The 22,489-nt window shown below is 44.3% G+C and overlaps 1 protein-coding gene and 2 non-coding genes across 3 annotated transcripts in view; 1 reads left to right on the top strand and 2 right to left on the bottom strand.

Annotated features, from left to right (window-relative positions):
- The window catches only part of ACBD3 (acyl-CoA binding domain containing 3), a 69,774-nt gene that overhangs the window by 19,493 nt on the left and 27,792 nt on the right, over positions 1–22,489 (top strand). The window contains 2 exon segments of the mRNA XM_049777556.1: positions 11,818–11,959; positions 13,472–13,612. Coding sequence (XP_049633513.1) covers positions 11,818–11,959; positions 13,472–13,612 — 283 coding nt within the window.
- LOC126015103 (U6 spliceosomal RNA) lies at positions 10,594–10,700 on the bottom strand. Its single transcript, XR_007497998.1, has one exon. It is a non-coding gene; the product is annotated as a U6 spliceosomal RNA (small nuclear RNA).
- Positions 21,592–21,699, bottom strand: LOC126015172 (U6 spliceosomal RNA). Its single transcript, XR_007498063.1, has one exon. It is a non-coding gene; the product is annotated as a U6 spliceosomal RNA (small nuclear RNA).

Here is a 22,489-nt window from a genome sequence, read left to right as displayed (position 1 = left end):
GACCATATGGGACACCGGGGGATCGAACCGCGGTCCGTCCTAGGCTAGCGCAGGCAAGGCAGGCACCGCCCGGCCCCATGATTTTCTTAACATATATAAGTGCACAATTTTTATGTATTTTTATTTATTACTTAAGTTTTAAGCTATTAGTGTTAAAATTTGAATCTTTTAAAAATAGTATCTGTAGCTGAATACAATGAGTAAGGTGTTTGCCTTGCACATGGCCAACCTGGGCTCAGTACCCAGTATCCCATATTGTTCCCCGAGAGTGCCAGAAGTACTTCTGTGCACAGAGCCAGGAATAACCCCTGAGCGTCACCAGGTATGGGGCCTCCCCAACTTTTCCTCCCCAATTTTTTGTATCAGTTTTTACATGGTAAAATAATAACCAATAGGGCCCAGAGAGATAGCACAGTGGCGTTTGCCTTGCAAGCAGCCTATCCAGGACCAAAGGTGGTTGGTTCAAATTCCGGTGTCCCATATGGTCCCCCGTGCCTGCCAGGAGTTATTTCTGAGCAGACAGCCAGGAGTAACCCCTGAGCACCGCCGGGTGTGGCCCAAAAACCAAAAATCAAAAAAAAAACAAACAAAAAAAAACCCAATAGTGTTATTTAGACCAAATGATATATGGAATGGAGTTGAGCTTTGGTTGTGCAATTCACCTATCTTTTATACCATTCCAAATCATACATTTTATGGCTTTTACTTTATCAAAATAAAGACTAGAAGGGACATTGAAATAATCTATCTTTACCTCCAGAGGTTAAGAAGAAAATATTATTTATCTCAAAACTTATGTTAGCAATTGATGTGTGGGATAAAACTAACTTTTATAATTTAGATGGAAGGGATTTGATTTTAATTTTTCAGAGGTCTGGGGATTGGTATCTGGTTATAATACTTGTTTTTTTGTTTTTTTTTGTTTTTGTTTTTGGGCCACACCCGGCGGTGCTCAGGGCTTACTCCTGGCTGTCTGCTCAGAAATAGCTCCTGGCAGGCACAGGGGACCATATGGGACACCGGGATTCGAACCAACCACCTTTGGTCCTGGATCGGCTGCTTGCAAGGCAAACACCGCTGTGCTATCTCTCCGGGCCCTGGTTATAATACTTGTGCCAAATGATTGTAACAGTCTTTATTAGAACTACAAAGTTAAATAGTTACTAATTTAATAAAAGTATAATCTAGAATAAACCATTCTATTTGCTTCTGAAGCACATTGCTTGGGAAACTGTATTAAAGTCATTTCCTGTTGCTGCTTGGTAGCTAGCTTAAAATAATTCAGACAGTCTTAATGTTCTAGAGGGCAGAAGTTTAAAATGGGACTCACTGGGTTAAACTCGGGTTAACAGCCTTCAAAGACACTAGCAGAGAATTTAGCCTTTCTTTTTTCATCTTCTGGAATGACCTAAATATTTTGGCATGGGGCCTCTTTATCTTCAGAGTCGGTGTGTAACATTGTGTAACATCTCCAAAGGTCCCTTTGACTCTTCTTTCCCCACATCCATTCATAAAGATCTTTGTGATTTTTATTGGACCTGTGACTACTCCAGGGTAAGAGCAATTACGGGCTGAATCCCCCCTTTTCAATAATATAACACATTTTTTATGTAATATATTAGTTTCTGGAGAACATCTTTTACGGACTATTAGCCCACCTACTGCATATATCATACCTTATGAACTGATTACAAAACTTGATTCTATGAATGTATTTATTTTAATCTTTTTATGAAGGTGGAGAACAGAGGTGTGTGTGTGTGTGTGTGTGTGTGTGTGTGTGTGTGTGCGTTTTGAAGTGTGTGTGTGTGTTTTAAAGGGGGGCAGCCACATCCATTGGTGCTCTTGGGCCTTATGACCTTGAGCTCTGCTGGGTGTGAGGGCTGCCCCAATAGAACAGCAGGTAGGACACTTGTCTTCCACATCTCTGGCTCAAATCAATCCCTGGCCACACCTAGTGGTGCTCTTGGGTCTTATGACCTTGAGCTCTGTTGGGTGTGAGGGCTCCCCCAATAGAACAGCAGGTAGGACACTTCCACATCTCTGGCTCAAATCAGTCCCTGGTATACATGTGGTCTCCCAACATATCTAAATGTGGCCCCAGGCCAACCCCTCCCAATAATAAAGATTATGTTTTTTGTCTCTTTCCAAACTTTTATTTTTTGGTTTTTTTTTTTTTTTTTTTTTTTTGGTTTTTGGGCCACACCCGTTTGACGCTCAGGGGTTACTCCTGGCTATGCGCTCAGAAATTGCCCCTGGCTTGGGGGGATCGAACCGTGGTCCTTCCTTGGCTAGCGCTTGCAAGGCAGACACCTTACCTCCAGCGCCACCTACCCGGCCCTATTTTTTGGTTTTTGGATCACCACACCTTGTGATGCTCAGAAGTTACTTCTGGCTCAGCACTCAGGAATCATTACTGTCTGTTTAGGGGACAATATGGGATGCTGGGAATTGAAACGGGGCCTGTGCATGCAAGGCAAGCACCTTACGCTGTGCTAATCCCAAAATTTCCAGTTTTTAATTTTTTGTTTGTTTGTTTTTTTGTTTTTGGGCCACACCCGGCGGTGCTCAGGGGTTACTCCTGGCTATCTGCTCAGAAATAGCTCCTGGCAGGCATGGGGGACCATATGGGACACCGGGAGTTGAACCAACCACCTTTGGTCCTGGATCGGCTGCTTGCAAGGCAAACACCGCTGTGCTATCTCTCCGGGCCCCCAGTTTTTAATATTTTATATTATTTTGTGATTAAATAAGTGCCAATTGTTTATTCATTACTGAGACAGTTTACTTTGATTGTATTTTAGTTCTTTTTTGGGTGGGAGGGGATTAGAGTGCCAGTGATGCTTAGGGTTTACTCTTGGCACTGCACTCAGGAATTACTTCTGGCATTGCTCTGGGCCAGGGATGCTGGTTATTGAGCCTGGAGCAACCACTTTTGGGGCAAATGCCCTACCTGTTCAGTAGTTAGAGGCAGGATAACTTATATTTCCTCCTTTTGATTTTTGGGCCATTCCAGGGGTACTTAGCAGGGATCGCTTCCTGCAGTGATCAAATGATTATGGTGATGGGATTTGAGTCCTCCTTGCTTTGTGCTTAGCCTATTAAGTTGTCTACAGAGTAAACTTTAAAACTAACAGATATTGCTTTCTTTGAGCCCTTGTTTTCTGTTAAACACCTATCTTGCTTTCTTGTTCATCTCCATTAGATAATCCTGTGTTCTCTCTTTAACACATTATATTTTCTCTTTTCTCACATTTTTCTAAACACGTTTCAATAAAATCTGTCTTGCTTCACTGTTAGATACACCTAATTTTTCCAAAAACAAAGATCATCCCTGGTTCCTTTGTATTTGTTTTTACCCCCAAAACAGAGATTGTCTTAGATGTAAGTTTGGGCGGGACTGGCTCAGGATAGCCTGAGCTATCTGTCCTTTCTCTGTCCTTACTCCCCTACCTGCTAGTGGTCTGTTGTACTCAATAAAAACTACAGTTCTGGAAGGCAACTGGCTCTTGATACAAGGTAGAAGATTACCTGTATTTCACCCTTAGCCTGGTCTGGATTATTTCATGCGACGACGTAATTTTTCACTTCACTTCACTTCACTAAAAACAAAATCAAACTAGCAGATACAGGGCCGGAGAGATAGTACAGGGCGTTTGCCTTGCATGGCCAACCCAGGACAGACGGCAGTTCAATTTCTGGCATCCTATATGTTCCCCCGAGCCTGCCAGGAGTGATTTCTGAATGCAGAGCCAGGAGTAGCCCCTGAGCATTGTCGGGTATGCCCCCCCCCCCCAAAAATACTACCAGATACACATAAGATTTTATGAAAATGTTCACATCCTACATGAGAATGAATACCCTCTCAGTTACTTCTTTTGTTGTTGTTGTTGTTTTTTGGGGGGGGCCACACCCACCAGCTCTCAGGGGTTACTCTTGCTCTACGCTCAGAAATCTCTCCTGGCAGGCTCGGGCAACCCTATGGGATGTCGGGATTCGAACCACCGTCCTTCTGCATGCAAGGCAAATGCCTTACCTCCATGTTATCTCTCTGGCCCCCAGTTACTTCTTTAATGAGATTTATTTTGTTTTTGGTGGCGAATGCCTGTGAACAAAAGCATGGTTTGCAGCTATGCAGTAGCTGGTCAGTAGATTTATTTGACCTCCCCCATTTTGACTGCTGTTTTGGTGGTGTGGGGAGTACCAGCATCAGTGGTACTGGGAGCTCAAGTGACTCTCAAAAGTACTGGGTCAGGAGGGCCAGACCTGGCAAGGTTCAGTGGACCACATACCTGGGGACTGAATGAATCCAAGGTCCCACACATGCATTACCAGTTGAGCCACATGATTAGCCCTGCACTTGACTTGTTGCCCCAAAAAACTAACATTTTTTGTACTCCCCCTTTCCCAAATACTGGTGGGCCTGGCACCACTGTTCCAGACTTGGCAGAGCATTGCTTACTGTTCACCATTGCTGGGCTCCATAGTATTAGGAATGGCTGTTAGGCTTCTCAGTAGCTGCAGAGGAACCCCTCCCCAATTTCTTTGGGAAAATTCTTGATGTAATGACTTATAGTCTCAGTTTTGTCAGATACAGGAGAGTGTTAATAAAAATGACACTCCCAAATCCTGAAACTCACTGTCTGATGAGTCAGACCCTTCTGAGCACTCAGGGTTAGATTCACACCTTGCTGACTAATGCTAGTTTGCTTGTTTCCTCACCATCTCTTTCATCTTACCTCTCTGACACCATTAAGTGTCTGCAAATTTCTCACCTGCAAAGGAATGAACCCTCTCTTCCTTAAAATTAATAGTAGTCATAGTCAAGTGGGCTATTTTTTATGCCTGCCCTATATTTTAGTTTCAAGTAATCTTCCTGCAGCAAATACAAATTATGGGAGAATGGATTACATGACTAACCAGAAAATTGTTTGGTGTTTCAGTGAATAGTTCCATCTGATTTTATGTTTATCAACTTTTATTTTGATCAGTGTTTCTGAGAGTGGGTGTTATTTCCTCCATTACCCCTCAGGCATGCAGGAACCATCCACAGTGCAGCAGTAGTTGCAGGTGCAATTGAGGGTCTCTTTCTGTTCTGATAGTAGATGTTCAAGGAATTGCTGAGTAATTTTTTTTCCTTCCTGAAAAGCCAAATAAGTTTGGGAAATGATTTAGATCAAATAATCCAGTTTCATAAAATTAACTTCCATCCTTTTTGATTCATACCCAGATCTGCTCAAGGGCTATTCCAAGTTCAGTGCTCAGAGGAACCATGAAGTGCCAGGGCCCAGGGTTTTACATGCAGAACATGTTGAGCTATCTCCCAGCCCTTCCATTGTCTTTAAGACCAAAAGCAAAAGGAAATTCCAGGAATCTTGACTGAACTGTGTAAGGAAGGTTTATTCTATCTGCAACCTACCCCACTATTTCTCAGACTTGCTGTGTTTTATTTCCTTAAATCACTAGAGGTTTATTTCCCTACCACTGGGATTGCTCTCAACTTGTACGACTGTGTCAAGGGTCAATGAGGTCTCATGCCCAAGCACAACAAGAGCTAATTCTGGGTCTTGCTTACCTTTTCTAGGGCTCATGATAAAATGACAGGTTGGTTACTTGGTTTTAATTTTGATTTAATTTTTTACTGAAGTACTGAAATTTACAGTACTGTTAATCATATTTTTTTTGTTTTTTTTTGTTTTTTGGGTCACACCCTGCAGCACTCAGTGGTTACTCCTTGCTATCTGCTCAGAAATACTAGCTCCTGGTAGGCACGGGGGACCATATGGGACACTGGGATTCATACCAACCACCTTAGGTCCTGGGTCGGCTGCTTGCAAGGCAAACGCCGCTGTGTTCTCTCTCTGGCCCCTGTTAATCATACTTTTTTTTTTTTTTGGGTTTTTGGGCCACACCCGGTAACGCTCAGGGGTTACTCCTGGCTATGTGCTCAGAAGTTGCTCCTGGCTTGGGGGACCATATGGGACACCGGGGGATCGTACCGCGGTCCTTCCAAGGCTAGCGCAGGCAAGGCAGGCACCTTACCTTTAGCGCCACCGCCCGGCCCCTAATCATACTTTTTATGGATACATCATTCCTCCAACACTATATCCACCACCAGAGCACCCCTTTCCTCCACCAGTGTCCCAAGAAACCCCCTACCACTTCACCCTGTGCAAGCTGTTTTATAGACAAAACCTGTTCTGAACTACTTTGGCTGTGTATACATTATTATATTTTTTTTGTGTGTCATATTTGGGATAGATCTCTTCTTTTTATGTGGAGGTGGTAACATCAGCACACCAAGTGAATAGAGTTATGCCCAGCACCCCATTGGTCCCCCAAGTCCACCAGGAGTGATTCCTGAGCACAGAGCCATGTAGGCACCACCAGGTGTGGCCCGAAAACAAAAATAAAAAAGCAAAAGCTTAATAAAGGGGCTGGAGTGATAGCACAGTGGTAAGGCATTTGCCTTGCATGCAGCCAACACAGGACGGACCCTGGTTTAAATCCCGGCATCCCATATGGTCCCCAGAGCCTGCCAGGAGTAACTTCTGAGCACAGAGCAAGTTTAAAGAAGTTTTTTTGTAATTAAATTTCTTTACTTTAGATGGTTTACAGAATTGTTCACAATACAAGTTTTTCTGACATTCAGTATTCTACACCAATCCTACAATAGTGGAACATTCCCTCTACCCTGGCTGTCAGTTTTTCAACCTCCCTGAAGTCTGCCCCTTGGCAGGTACCTTAATTTACTTATTGCTTGGTACAGTTAGAAAATTTATAAAAATTGGGCCCGGAGAGATAGCACAGCGGCGTTTGCCTTGCAAGCAGCCGATCCAGGACCAAAGGTGGTTGGTTCGAATCCCGGTGTCCCATATGGTCCCCCGTGCCTGCCAGGAGCTATTTCTGAGCAGACAGCCAGGAGTAAGCCCTGAGCACTGCCGGGTGTGGCCCAAAAACCAAAAAAAAAAAAAAAAAGAAAAGAAAATTTATAAAAATTATATCTCAGTGGTCTTATGTCATTGTTTGAAGGTTGTTGTGCTGAGCCTCAGCTCATTTGAATGTCTGTTGTTATTTTATTGAAGTTAGGACAATTTCACATGATTCCGTGTATTCCTATTGGGCAATCAGTATTAAAATTATGGGGGTGTCTGAGGATCTGCAGTGTTGGGCTAATGAGCTCATATGCTAACAGAGTGGTTAGGGGCCCTCAGCAGGCCCAGTGAGCTCAGCTTTGAGGCCAGTATGTTGAAGAGTTTTCCCCACTAGTTGGGCCTCTTTGGGACTTAGATGAGTCTATGGTTTTGGCCACTCGAGCAGACATGGTGGAAGGCTCAGGGTTGTGGGCCTGGTTGTCAGGGGCTTCTGGAAGTACAAAGGGAAGGAGGCAGGCAGCGGAGCCTGGCTCCACTGATCCCTGAAGATGTGAGCCACCAGACGTGCATACCTGGGGGTTATTTTTACTAGGAGTCCGCAGAGATGATGGGGGAGAGGTGGTGACGCTTGTAGGGCCAAAAAGGAAAATTTTAGGAAATGTTCTATCATTTTTCTTCCCTTTATTTGGTTTTTGTTTTGTTTTGGTGGGAGGGCCATACCTGACTAGTTAGGATTTACTCAGGGGTCATTCGTGGTGATGCTTGAGGGACAGTTAAATTTTTAAACAACTTTAATGCAGCAGTGAGTACTTTTACCATCATGTTCTTCAGTGCAGTGATGTTTTTGAATGGCCATGTTGTCCTAGGAATCAATTGTGGGGCCTGTGCATGCCAGGTGTGCACACAAACTGAACTGTCTCCCTGGCCCTGTATTGAACTTTTTTTGTTTGTTTTGGGACCACACCCAGTAGCATTCAGGGTTACTCTTGGCTCTTCACTCAGAAACCACTCCTGGCAGGCTGGAGGGGGTGGGGGGGGCGACCATATTAGCTGTCTGGGATTAAATCAGGGTTGGCCTTGTGCAAGGCATACACCCCACCCGTTGTGCTATTATTTTGACCCTATGTTGGACTTTTTTTTTATTATTTTATTTTGGGCCACATCCGGTGACGCTCAGGGGTTACTCCTGGCTACGTGCTCAAAAATTGCTCCTAGCTTCTCGGACCAGATGGGACATCAGGGTATCGAACCGCAGTCCATTCTGAGTCAGCTGCATGCAAGGCCATCGCTCTGGCCCCCCTGTGTTGGACTTTTAAAAAACACAATTACTGATTAACCTAAGTAATTGAGAAAACTTACATAGTACATCATTGATTAAAATAGAATACTAAGCATTAGGTTTTGAAATGTGAATTTCCTTTTAGTTAGTAAGCTATTACTGTGTCCTAAGAAACTTTAGAGGAAATTCCTATTCCTCTTGGTATTCATTATCTATTGATAGTTGTTCATTGGTAAAGATAGCAGGGTCATAGATTGCCTCGTTTTGATTTTTTTTATGTCACATCCGGCAGCGCTCAGGGGTTACTTCTGGCTCTACGCTCAGAAATCGCCCCTGGCAGGCATGGGAACCATATGGGATGCCGAATTCGAACCACCATCCTTCTGAATGGAAGGCAGACTTCTTACCTCCAGGCTATCTCTCCGGCCCCTTGTTTTGATTTTTATTAAATGAGGTTGACACCATTTTTTGGCTTTTAGTTTTAGCAGTTTATTTATTTTTATTTATTTTTATTTTATTTTATTTTATTTTTGGTTTTTGGGTCACACCCGGTGGTGCTCAGGGGTTATTCCTGGCTGTCTGCTCAGAAATAGCTTTTGGCAGGCACGGGGGACCATATGGGACACCGGGATTCGAACCAGCCACCTTTGGTCCTGGATCAGCTGCTTGCAAGGCAAATGCCGCTGTGCTATCTCTCTGGGCCCCACAGTTTATTTATTTATTAATTGATTGGTTTTGGGGCCACACCCCAAGATGATCAGAGGTTACTCCTGCCTCTTGGCTCAGAAATCGATCCTGGCAAGCTTGGGGGACCATATGAGATTCCAGGAATCGAACCTAGGTCCGTCCTGGGTCAGCTGCATGCAAGCCCTACCACTGTGCTATCTCTCCAGCCCCTCTTCCATGTATTTTCTTTTGAGTAAAGCCACATTCTCTTTGCCTACTTCTTCTAATCCTTGCTTCTGCCACTTTCTTGAGAAAAAATTTATTTTATTTTATTTGACTTGTAGATTTTCTCTTTGCATTTACATTTGTATAAATGTACCTGTAGAATATATAGATGGTGTGTTTAACATGGTGTATTCCCTAAGTCTCCTTGTTGATAATATGACAAATAAAAACGGCCAATTTTCTAATTGCCATAGGCTAGAGAACCTATTTTATTTTTATAATGAGTATATGATGAAGTATTAAGAAGCAGAGATAGTACAGGGGATAAGGTGATTGCTTTGCACATGACTGACCCTGGTTTGGTCCCTGATATCATGATCACCCGAGCAGGAGTGATCCCTGAGCATAAAAGCAGGATCAGCCTATGAACACAGCAGGGTGTGGTTCCCTTTCCCAAAAGAGGATGATGCGTGCACTGCGGATAGAGCTGTTTATGCTTAGAACCAATGGAATATGTTGTGTGCCATTTTTATATATAATGTCCCATAACAACTTCTTCTTTTTTTTTGGGGGGGGGGGGCTTGGGTCACTCCTGGCTCTACGCTCAGAAATCACTCCTGGCAGGCTCGGGACCATATGGGATGCTGGGATTCAAACCACCGTCCTTCTGCATGCAAGGCAAATGCCCTACTTTTGTGCTATCTCTCAGGCCCCTATTTTTTTACTTTCTACCCCCTCACCCCAGTTTTTTTGAAATGTGGGTATCTATTATAGTAATGAGTCAGTAATGCTACCACTTCGGAAAGAACTGTTCTCTGAAGGATTTGATTCTTTTTTTTCAGAACCCAGTTGCATACCAGTTTTGAATATCTTTGTGGGGTTTTTTTTGTTGTTTTGTTTTTATTTTTGGTTCACACTCGGTGGTGCTTAGGGGTCACTCCTGGCTCTGTGCTAAGAAATTGCTCCTGGCTACCTCGGGGGACCATATGGGGAGCCGGGATTCAAACCACTGTCTATCCTGGGTCAGCTGTGTGCAAGGCAAAATGCCCTACCGCTGTGCTCTCTCTCCAACCTCCACTTTTGAATGCTGATGATAGGTTAAACTGACTTAAATCTCCTATTGGAAACCAGCCAGTTCAACCGAAGTATGAAGGAAAAGAATCTAATTATTTTCTAATATTCGGTTGCATCTAAAACTTATTATGCATGAACAAAGATTTAAATGGTTTCACAGCTAGAGAATATCTGAGATGAAATTTAAACTCAGAGTGATTCCAAAGCCTGCTATGTCAGGCTGCCTCAGCAGGATGGGTGTTTGAATATAGACTTTAAGTATATATGATCAATGATGATATTAAAAATTGTTACTGTAAAAAAAATTTTTTTTTGGGTCACACCCTATGGCGCTCAGGAGTTAATCCTGGTTCTGCACTCAGAAATCGCTCCTGGGATATGGGATGCTGGGATTCGAACCACTGTTCGGCTTCATACAAGGCAAATGCCCTACTGCTGTGCTATTTCTCTGGCTCCTATAAAATCATTTTTTTTTTAAATATGGAATGCTTCACGAATTTGCGTGTCATCCTTGTGCAGGGGCCATGCTAATCTTCTCTTTATCATTCCAATTTTAGTATATGTGCTGCCGAAGTGAGCACGTAAAATCATTTATAAGCGTTAAAAAATATTGTACATTGTTCTTTTGCAGTTCTAGAGATCAAAACCCGGTCCTTATACATGTGAGGTGTGAATTTTATTACTGAACCAATCAACCCAACCTTGCACATTATTTGTAAATATATATAAAAGATATCAAATGGTGGGGGCTGGAATAATAGTGCAGAAGGTAGGACACTTGCTCTGCATTGGCCAACCTAGATTCAATCCCCTGTATTCCATATCCCACCAGGAGTGGTCACTCTCTGGTCCCCCAAGTGCCAAGTCCTATCAAGAGTAATTCCTGAGTGCAGAGCCACAGTAACTTCCAAGGTACCACTGAGTGTGACCCAAAAACAAAACGAAAGTCAAATGATGTGCTTTGGGGGGAAAGGGATACATCACTGGTGCTCAGGGGGCTATTCCTGGCTTGGCGTTTAGAGATTACTCCGGGCAGACTTGGGGAACCATGAGTTTCTAGGGATCAAACCTGGGTCTGCCACATGTAAGGTAATGATGTATATTTTTGTGTGCCTGACTGGAGCTTGTCAGGTTGGTTTCTGTGCAGTAGTTTAGACATAGTCGTAGTAAATTTTAAAAAAGAAATCCAGGGCCCGGAGAGAGATAGCACAGCTGCGTTTGCCTTGCAAGCAGCTGATCCAGGACCAAAGGGGGTTGGTTCAAATCCCGGTGTCCCATATGGTCCCTCATGCCTGCCAGGAGCTATTTCTGAGCTGACAGCCAGGAGTAACCCCTGAGCACCGCCGGGTGTGGCCCAAAAACAAAAAAGAAAAGAAAAGAAAAGAAATCCAGGACCAGGGAGAAAGTACAGTGAGCCTCAAGTCCCATTTGGAGTGCCTAATACCGGAGTGTAGGGCCAGAAGTAAGTTGTGAGAATCAGCAGGTGTGACCCAAAAACCAATCTCCCTATTGCCCCTCAGAAATTCAGTATAAAAAAGGGTTCCTGCCTTAGACTCTTAGAAATTAGTAATAGGGAGGGAAATCTCCTTATTATATCTATACTAGATAGTTGTGACATAGCAAAACTTCCATACTTAGTGCTGAAAAGTATGTATTTTGCTGGTGCTAATTTTTTTTTGTTTGTTTCTTTTCTCATAGAAAAGGATGGCAAAGCCTTTCATCCAACTTATGAAGAAAAATTGAAACTTGTGGCCCTGCATAAGCAGGTTCTTATGGGACCATATAATCCAGACACTTGTCCTGAGGTTGGATTCTTTGATGTGCTGGGGAATGACAGGAGGTAACTTTTATTGTATTAAAAAGTCAATGAGAAAAAATGTTGAGAAGGGTAGGGTATATTGGTTAAAAGATACTAGCTTAGAATAAGAACTTAAAATTTTTGCTTGCAGTTTCTGTGATCTTGATATGACTCAGGGTTTTGGTTTGGAGCTTTTTTTTAGGTTTTTCTTGTTCTTTGGGGGTGTTATGGCTAATTATTATGGAAGAAGTTAACTTTCAGGCCCGGAGAGATAGCACAGCGGCGTTTGCCTTGCAAGCAGCCGATCCAGGACCAAAGGTGGTTGGTTCGAATCCCGGTGTCCCATATGGTCCCCCGTGCCTGCCAGGAGCTATTTCTGAGCAGACAGCCAGGAGTAACCCCTGAGCACCGCCGGGTGTGGCCCAAACACCAAAAAAAAAAAAAAAAAAAAGAAGTTAATTTTCTTGAACAATTGATTTGCACAATTTTATTTTGGTCTTCATAAATAAGAGGAGTTTGTTTAGAACCCGAGAGATAATACATCAAAGAAAATGCTTGTCTTATACATGAGTAATCCTTGAGCATTGCCAGATACAATCTCAAAACAAAAACACATGTTTTGCTTATATTTTTGTTGTTTCTACCTGTCTACCAACATATTTTGTGTTTAAACATCATTGTTACAAGGTTGTTCATAATATAGTTGATTTTTTCCCCCTACAAATAAAGTTGTTCATGATTGACCCTCCCCATATCCTCTTCCCTTCCTTTCTCTGGGGTCTCCCTCCCTCTCTCCCTCCATCTCTACCTCTCTCCCTCCCTCCCTCCTTCCCCTCGTCTACCTCTCTATATCCCTCTTTTTTGTCTCTCTTTCTCTTTCTTCCCCCTCTATCTCCTCCCTCTCTCCCACTCTATCTCTCTTCCTCCCTCCCTGACTCCCTCCGTGATTCCCTCCCTCTCTCTTTCCTTCTCTGCCTCTCTCCCTCCCTCCCTCTCCTCTCTCCCCCTCTATATCCTTCCCTCTCTCCCTCTTTTTCCCTCTCTCTCCCTCTCTTTCTTCCTCTCCCTCCCTCCCTTCATCCTCTCTCTCTCTCTCCCTCCCTCGCTCCCTCTCCCCTCTCTCCTCTCATTATTGCACCATTCACTACCCTAACTGCATTTACTACTCTTCGTGGCAAGTCAAGACAATTTTTTTTTACTTTAAAGTAAAACGAGTTCTTTATAATATATAATAATTGATGCCTTTATCTTGGGACACATAAAAAATACATCATGTTTTATTCAGTTTAGATTAATTATTGTGGAAGGAAAATCAGACATTGATGCCCTTTTGCTAGTATGGTAGTTAACAATATAGTTATATTTTTATGACAGTAAGTTTGGACTATATATATATATATATATGGCTTTAATTTTATGAATGTATGTTTTTGCTAAAACTTAAATTGAGTCTTGTTTATAATATTTTTTCATATCATTGCAAATGGGTCATATCTAGGTTTAAAATTTACTCCAGGTTCATAGGCTGTAACTTAATTTTGTTATTCCTTTCAGGAGAGAATGGGCTGCCCTGGGAAACATGTCTAAAGAGGATGCCATGGTAGAGTTCGTCAAGCTTCTAAATAGGTGTTGCCATCTCTTCTCAACATACGTTACATCCCACAAAATAGAGAAGGAAGAACAGGAGAAAAAAAGGTGACGTTTAAAGAACAAGACCTGGCAATACTTTTGTAGCCTAGGTTTTGTGTGCTTTTAGCTTTAATGGAGTGTCAGTTTTAGATTGTCTTACTTCCCTTAGGGGAAGTAAGGGACTTACATTATAAGATTGGGGAGAAAGGGATTGCTGCCACCTATACATTTAAGAAAGAATCTCTGGGGCCGGAGAGATAGCACAATCGTGGGGTATGTGCCATGCATGCAGCCAATCCAGGACAGGTGGTGGTTTGAATCCTAGTATCCCATATGGTCCCCCGTGTCTGCCAGAGTGATTTCTGAGCACTGAGCCAGGAGTAACCCCTGAGTACTGCCGGATGTGACCCAAACCCATCCATCCCACCCACTCCCCCACCCAATAAAAAAAGAAAGAATCTCCTGAGGCCTGGAGCCATAGTACAGCGGATAGTACTTTGCCTTACACAGGGCCAACCTGGGTTCTATCCCTGACTTACCATATTGTCCCCTGAGAGCCACCAACAATGATTTCTGAGAGCTAGTAATAACCCCAGAACACAGCCAGGTGTGGGCTACCCCCCAAAAAAAAATTCTTGTTCTTCATGGCAACACCCCATAGTTCAAATATGATAAAAAAATTTTTTTGTTTGTTTTTGTTTTTGGGCCACACCCGGCGGTGCTCAGGGGTTACTCCTGGCTCAGTGCTCAGAAATCACTCTGGCAGACACGGGGGACCATATGGGATAACCCCCTTTCTGATCCGCAGCCCAGGAGTATGTGTGCACCTTGCAAGGAAGCCATGCCATTTGTACCTGTTGCTTTCAGCCTATGCCCGACCGGAGGGCAGAGCGTGAGCTGGATCCCCGAATCGCTCCCCAGCAGTGTGAGTCATATGCACCTATGCCTGAGGAGCCTCCACCAGAGACTGTTTTTCCTTGGAGGCTCCGCTGCCAAACTGTTGTTATTGCCCTTTGTGTGTGGTATGACATGAGAACCCAGTACCAATTTCCATCTGCATGCCAGTTGTCCCTATATGGGTGAAAGTGAGGGGCCGGCGAGGTGGCACGAGAGGTAAAGTTTCTGCCTTGCAAGCGCTAGCCAAGGATCAGGACCATGGTTCGATCTCCCGGTGTCCCATATGGTCCCCCAAGCCAGGGGCAATTTCTGAGGGCTTAGCCAGGAATAACCCCTGAGCACCAAACGGGTGTGGCCCGAAAAAAAAAAAAAAAAAGTGAGTAATTCCTCTAGGTTTTCATATTCAGATGGAGCATCTGCTGTCTTTCTCGTATTAGGTCACAGCAGTCCTATAATGTGTTTAATTCTGATAGATGAAATATAACACTACTTAAGTCCCAGTTTCGGGCTATAATTAAAATTGAGTTTTACTTATATACTAGTTATTTTCATGTATTGCTCATTGAAATGTCTTTTCCTCTCTGTCTCCTTTTTCTTTATTTTTTGTTCATTTTTTTCATTTTTCATTTGTGACTGCTATACCTGGTTAGCTCAATAATGCTTAAGGGTAGTTCTCAGGGTGTTTGAGGGACCATGTCATTCTGGGAATTGAACCTAGAATGCTAAAAGTATACACTTGAGGGGTCAGAGTGGTGGCTCAAGGGGTAAGGCATCAGCCTTGCGTGCGCTAGCCAGGACGGACTGCGGTTCAATCCTCTGGTATCCCATATGGTTCCCCAAGCCAGGAGCGATTTCTCAGCACATAGCCAGAAGTAACCCCTGAGTGTCACTGAGTGTGGCCCAAGCCCCCCCCCCCCCAAATAAGTAGACACTAGAGCCATTTGATTGATTTCCATGCCCCCTTTCTTCCTTTTCATAGAGGATGGGACCATGTGAAGTGAGTTGTACACAGCCAGCCTCTGAACTGCATAGTCATAGAGGCACAAAAATTGGCAGGAGGGTCCATAATAACCCAGTTCTTTTATCATCATCGAAATGTGTGCTGGGCTCTCAAAGAAAATAAAGGGCTTTTCTAAGAAGATGGTTCTTATGAGTGAGGGTGAGGCCTACTCAGCATACCACCCTTTAGTCCCCGGAAGTTCCGTTTTCTCTCTCATGCCTGTCTGCTGTGTGGTGCCAGTACTGGTTCAGGATAAATTTAGGAATATGTGCTAGTGGCATGTTTTTCTCTATGTTACCTTTACTCTTTTTTATTTTTTGGGGGGAGTGGCAGAGGGGATCACACCCAGTGGTGCTTAGAAGTCACGCCTGGCAGGCTCTGGAGACATGTGGGTTGCCGGGATTCAAACCAGGATCCATTCTGTTTTGGCTGCTTGCAAGGCAAACACCTTAGCGCTGTACTATTGTTCTGGCCCCATGTTACTTTCACTCTTACAGTTGTTACCTTATAGGTGCCGGAGTGATAGCACAGCGGTAGGGCGTTTGCCTTGGACACAGCCAATCTGGGTTTGAGTCCCGGCATCTTATATGGTCCCCTGAGCCTGCCAGGGCCAATTTCTGAACGCAGAGCCAGGAGTAACCCCAGAGCACCGCTGGGTATGGCCAAAAAAATTTAAAAAATTTAAAAAAAAATTGTTTCCATATAGAATGGAAACATTAGGGGTGTTTGTGAAGTCATTCCACACTTAAAAAGATGTAAATATTCAATACTGGAACATTGAATCATATTACATTCCAGAAATTATGTTCTCCAGATTGTTTTTTTTTTGTTTTTTTTTGTTTTTTTTTTTTTGGTTTTTGGGCCACACCCGTTTGACGCTCAGGGGTTACTCCTGGCTATGTGCTCAGAAATCGCCCCTGGCTTGGGGGAACCATATGGGACGCCGGGGGATCGAACCGCTGTCCGTTCCTTGGCTAGCGCTTGTAAGGCAGGCACCTTACCTCCAGCGCCACCGCCCGGCCCCTCCAGATTGTTTTTGTTTGTTTGTTTGTTTGTTTGTTTTATTTTTGGGCCACACCTGGCAGTGCTCAGGGGTCACTCCTGGCTATCTGCTCAGAAATAGCTCCTGGCAGGCACGGGGACCATATGGGACACTGGGATTCGAACCAACCACCTTAGGTCCTGGATCGGCTGCTTGCAAGGCAAACGCCGCTGTGCTATCTCTCTGGGCCCAAATTTTTGAGTAATTTCTGCTATAATCTCAACTACTCCCTCCCCTTTACTCTCTGGTCTGGAGGTGTTTTTTGGGGGGGAATCACACCTGGCAATGCTCAGGGGTTACTCCTGGCTCTATGCTCAGAAATCGCTCCCAGCAGGCTCAGGGGACCTTATGGGTTGCCGGGATTCGAACTACCATCCTTCTGCATTCAAGGCAATTGCGCTACATCCATGCTATCTCCCTGGCCCCAGGTTGTTTATTTTTAAAACTTTATTTAGTTATTGATTAATTGATTGATTGATTGATTGTTGGGCCACACCCAGCTGTTCTCAGGGATTACTCCTGGCTCTGCACTCAGAAATCTCCCTGGCAGGCTGGGGGACCTATGGTATGCTGGGAACCGAACCGGATCCCTCACAGTTTGGCCACATGCAAGGCAAATGCCCTACTGCTGTGCTATATCTTCGGCCCTGGTCTAGAGTTTTTATGACTAACTATTGTGGAAAAAACTTACTTATCCAATTATGGACCCAAGACAGTGCTTCTCAATTATTTTCTGTCATGCCCCCCTAGCAAGAAGAAAACATTTTTTGCGCCCCCCCTCATGACTGTAAATAGTATCTTTATTTAAAAAAACTTTTTTTTTTTTTTTTTTTGGTTTTTGGGCCACACCCGGTAACGCTCAGGGGTTACTCCTGGCTATGTGCTCAGAAGTTGCTCCTGGCTTGGGGGACCATATGGGACACCGGGGGATCGAACCGTGGTCCGTCCAAGGCTAGCGCAGGCAAGGCAGGCACCTTACCTTTAGCGCCACCGCCCGGCCCCTATTTAAAAAAACTTTAACCTACAACACAAAAATATATAAAATAATTTGAGCTGATTTTTTAATCAGAAGTGATGGCTGGATTAATGGCTACAATGAGCACGTTTTGCAATACATAGCTTTTTGAAGCAGGACACAGCAACTCTCAGCTCCAGAGACATACAGAGACATTAACATGAGGCTTAGCTTGTTATGACAGTGTTTGCCAAGGTCAAATGCGCCCCCCTTTACGGAGCCTCACGGCCCCCCCCCCCCCCGCCCCGGCAGGTACGCCACACTATTTGAGAAGCACTGGCTTAAGATAAGCAGAACTTAAATCAATAATGCTCCATATCATGGTTATCAACATTTCCAGGGGTTCAGAAGGAAGCTGCTGAATGTATTCATGCTTATGAAATAATCTTTACATAAAGTAAATTCAGCAGAATTATAGATAATATCTTTTTATCTAATGTAATATTTTCAGAGATTTTTATTATTTAAAATTTTAGATAATGAAAATTATGTTTTAATGATAGTATGATAGTACAGTACAGTGAGTAGGGAGCTTGCCTTGCATGCAGTTGGCTCAAGTTCGATTCCCCACATCCCTTATGGTCTCAAAGCCTTACCAGGGGTGATCCCTGAACTCAGCCAGAAATAAGCCCCGAACACTGCTGGGTGTAGCCCCAAAACAAAATAATGAAAAAGTAAATGATGCTATAAACTCATTTTTTTCATATTATGCTTTTAAGATGGTTATTGAAGTAATATTACAGCAGGGTAGGGTACTTACCTTGATCATGGCTGACCCAGGTTCAACTCCCAGCATCACATACAGTCAGTCCCCTGAGCCCCTCCAGGAGTGATTCCGGAGTGATGAGCCAGGGGTAGGTTCTGAGCACCAGAGAGTACAGCCAACCTGTTGTACTGTTGCTCCAACCTTACTATTCCTTTTAAAAATATAATTTTCAGGAGCCAGAGCATACTGGTCGGTGTTACAGTATTACCCGAAGTAGGTAATTTGCCTTACATGTAAGCACAGTAGGTGTTTGCCTTACACATGACCAGCCCAGGTTTAATCGCCACCATCCCATCTAGCACTGCCCCCCCCCCCAAGCCTGCCAGGAATAATTTTTGAGCAGAGCTAGGAATACTAACTCCTGAGTGCCACTGGGTGTGGCCCAGAAACAAAAATAATTTTCAGAATGTGGAAGGGAACCTGAAAACGTTAGTAGAGGGAAATCAACACTGGTTGTGGGATCAGTGGTGGGATCAGAACATTGACTAAAATTCAAGTATGAAAAACATTGTAAATTGCAGAGCTTTATTAAAGTGAAAGCTATTTGGGGGGTCCACACCTGGCTCTGCATCCTGAATCACTTCTGGCGCACTTGGGGGTTCTTATGGAATGCTAGGGATTGCACCTGTGTTGGCTACATGCAAGGCATATGCTCTAGCCACTGTTACATCACTTCAGCCCCAAAATGAAACCTATTTTTCATGAGCTGAAATCTGTATAGAAGTTTTTCGATACTTTCAGTTCATTTAAATAAGTGGTTTTCAACTGCTGAGCTGGTCTACAAGTGTGAAAGGGTGGAAAGCACTGATTTAGGGGCTGGCGAGGTGGCGCTAGAGGTAAGGTGTCTGCCTTGCAAGCGCTAACCAAGGAAGGACCGCGGTTCGATCCCCAGGCATCCCATATGGTCCCCCCATGTCAGGGACAATTTCTGAGTGCTTAGCCAGAAGTAACCCCAGAGCATCAAATGGGTGTGGCCTAAAAAAAAACAAAAACAAAAACAAAAAAACTAGGCCTTCTCTATCCTAAAGATTGATCTCTGACTTGTGAAACACCTTGCTTTATGCCAACTGTGATACATTATAGTCAGTTATTCTCTGCCCTAGCTATGGCTCAGTTGTGTTGCTAATCATTTCTAGGACATTGAGAAGAAAAGTGAGATAACTCAAACAGATCTAATGGTTTCATGTCTGAGAAAATGATTTCATCTAATGGTTTCATGTCTAAGAAATAGTCAGGTCTGAGAATCCCCAGGCACCTTCTCTTTAAGTGTGTCCAATCCTCTGCAGCTCTTAGTTCAGAATAGCGTCCATCCTAGTGTAGCAGAATCCCTCTCTGGGGTGAGCTGGGGAGGGGAGGGTACATTGACAGCTGTAAGAGACTCCCAACATTTTTTTTTTTTTTTTGCCTTTTTAAATCAGGATCAAAACTTTGATTTTTACTGAAGGTAATTTATTTAATTTTTCCTCCTTTATTTCCCTTTATTGCTATTGTCATTACAAAATGGCTATGGAGGTCAAAAACTTGGTTGTTAGGGCATTTACCTTGCAAGCGGTTAGCCTAGGACACTCCGCAATAACCGCTGTGTGTCACCGGGTGTGCCCCCCCCCCAAAAAAAAAAAAACCCAACTTGGTTGTTTGGGGCCAGAGAGATACCACAGTGTTTTTCTTGCACAAGGCCCATCCAGGACTGACAGTGGTTCAAATCCCAGCATTCCATATAGTCCCCCCATGCCTGCCAGGAGCAACTTCTGAGTGCAGGGCCAGGAGTAATCCCTGAGCACCTCCGGTGTGACCTAAAAAATTAAAAAAACAAAACAAAAAAACTTGATTGTGGGCCTGGGGGACAGTACAAAGGTCCTGCGTAGGGAGGCCTCTGGTACAGTTTCTGCATCCCCTGAATAGTTTAGGGAACCCTAATGGCCTCTGGCACCATCAGGTCTGAGTATCACCAGGGTGGCCCTGGGCACTACATGGGAACTTTGCCACCAAACTCAGATAAATCTGGCCATAGTGATCATCGAGGGCTTACACTTTTAGTTGTGATGTTTTCACATGTTCCTGCCAGGTCCCACACTCATTGGTTGCGATGCTTGTGCACATTTTGGTTAGAGTGCTCACCAGGGGTCCCAGAAAGCAGGGCCGCCAGCACCAGGCATCAAATTCATGGACACCTACCTACCCCCCAGGACTGGGTTGATAGCATAGTGGGTAGGGCATTTACCTTGCACATAGCCAATCTGCATTCTTTTGTTTTGTTTTGGGGCCACACCCAGCCAGTGCTCAGGGGTTACTCCTGGCTATCTGCTCAGAAATAGCTCCTGGCAGGCACAGGGGACCATATGGGGTGATGAGATTCAAACTAACTACCTTAAGAGATAGCACAGCGCTGTTTGCCTTGCAAGCAGCCGATCCAGGACCAAAGGTGGTTGGTTCGAATCCGGGTGTCCCATATGGTCCCCCGTGTCTGCCAGGAGCTATTTCTGAGCAGACAGCCAGGAGTAACCCCTGAGCAATGCCGGGTGTGGCCCCCCCCCAAAAAAAAAACAAAAAAAAAAACTAACTAACTACCTTAGGGCCTGGATCGGCTGCTTGCAAGGCAAACACTGCTATGCTATCTCTCCAGCCCCGCCAATCCACATTCTTATAGGTCTGGGGACCTATAAGGTTCTGAGCCTGCAGGAATAATTTCTGAATGCAGAGCCAGGAGTAATCGCTGAGTGGCACTCTGCCACTAAGCAAACAAACAGACCTCAGCCCCTCATTTGCCAGGCAGTACTCTTAGCTACTGCTTGATTGTTTTAGCTACTACTTCACTCTTTGAGGTTGATTACAGTTTTTGGGAGGCCACACCTAAGGTTGCTGGGGAGCTACTTCTTCATTGGTTCTCAGGGGTCATTCCTGGCAGTGCTCAGGGGACCAAGTAGTGCCTGGGCTCCTACACATAAAGTTTATGCTCCAGCCCTTTGAGCCAGGTCCCTGACCTCCCCACCTCATTCTGAGTCATGTTCTTCCCCATAGATAATAGTTGACCCCTTCAGGTTATATTGTAGATTGTTTGGTGTTTTTCTTTCTTTTTTTTTTTTTTTTAATGGTTACATGGCTTTTCAGTGTGATGTTTTTTTTTTTTGGTTTTTGTTTTTTTGGTTTTTGGGCCACATCCGGCAGTGCTCAGGGGTTACTCCTGGCTGTCTGCTCAGAAATAGCTCCTGGCAGGCATGGGGGACCATATAGGACATCGGGATTTGAACCAACCACCTTTGTTCCTGGATCGGCTGCTTGCAAGGCAAACACCGCTGTGCTATCTCTCCGAGCCCTTTTTTTTTTTTTAAATATGGGACGCTTCACGAATTTGTGTGTCATCCTTGCGCAGGGGCCATGCTAATCTTCTCTGTATTGTTCCAATTTTTAGTATATGTGCTGCCGAAGCGAGTACGTGATCATTTTTTTAATGCAGTTGTTGAGTTGTTTTTTTCGTGTTTTTTTTTTGGTTTTTGGGTTATGCCTGGCAGCGCTCAGGGGTTACTCCTGGCTCTACACTCAGAAATTGCCCCTGGCAGGCACGTGGGGTGGGGTGGGAGGCCACACCCGTTTGACACTCGGGTTACTCCTGGCTATGGGCTCAGAAACCGCTCCTGGCTTGGGGGGACCATATGGGATGCCAGGGGATCGAACCCAGTCCTTCCTATACTAGCGCGTTCAAGGCAGATACCTTACCTCTAGCGCCACCTCCCCGGCCCCAGTTGTTGAGTTTTTCTTCTTCTCAGCATGATGCTAAATTCTGAAGATATAGTGGTTTGAACTCAGCACTTCTGTCTTAAGTAGCATGGTTAATAATGGATCAGGCAGATATGCTGCTAAATTTATTGCACAGATTTAATTGCAGCTGCAGCAAGAATTATGAAGGGGGCCCAGAGAGCTAGCACAGCGGCGTTTGCCTTGCAAGCAGCTGACCCAGGACCTAAGGTGGTTGGTTCGAATCCCGGTGTCCCATATGGTCCCTCGTGCCTGCCAGGAGCTATTTCTGAGCAGACAGCCAGGAGTAACCCCTGAGCATCGCAAAAAACAAAAAAAAAAAGAATTATGAAGGAAAAGCTTGTTATGCTGTGATACCTACCAGAAGGGAGCCGTAGCATGTGGGTTTGGCAGAATAATGTCAATGGTACCTTGCTTGTAGACCTTGCTTTTCTATAGCTGTGTAGCAGTAATTGTCCTTGCTGTGTTCT

The sequence above is a fragment of the Suncus etruscus genome, chromosome 7 (genome assembly GCF_024139225.1).
Source record: "Suncus etruscus isolate mSunEtr1 chromosome 7, mSunEtr1.pri.cur, whole genome shotgun sequence".
NCBI classification, from domain to species: domain Eukaryota; kingdom Metazoa; phylum Chordata; class Mammalia; order Eulipotyphla; family Soricidae; genus Suncus; species Suncus etruscus.
This window is presented reverse-complemented; position numbering and strand designations above follow the sequence as displayed.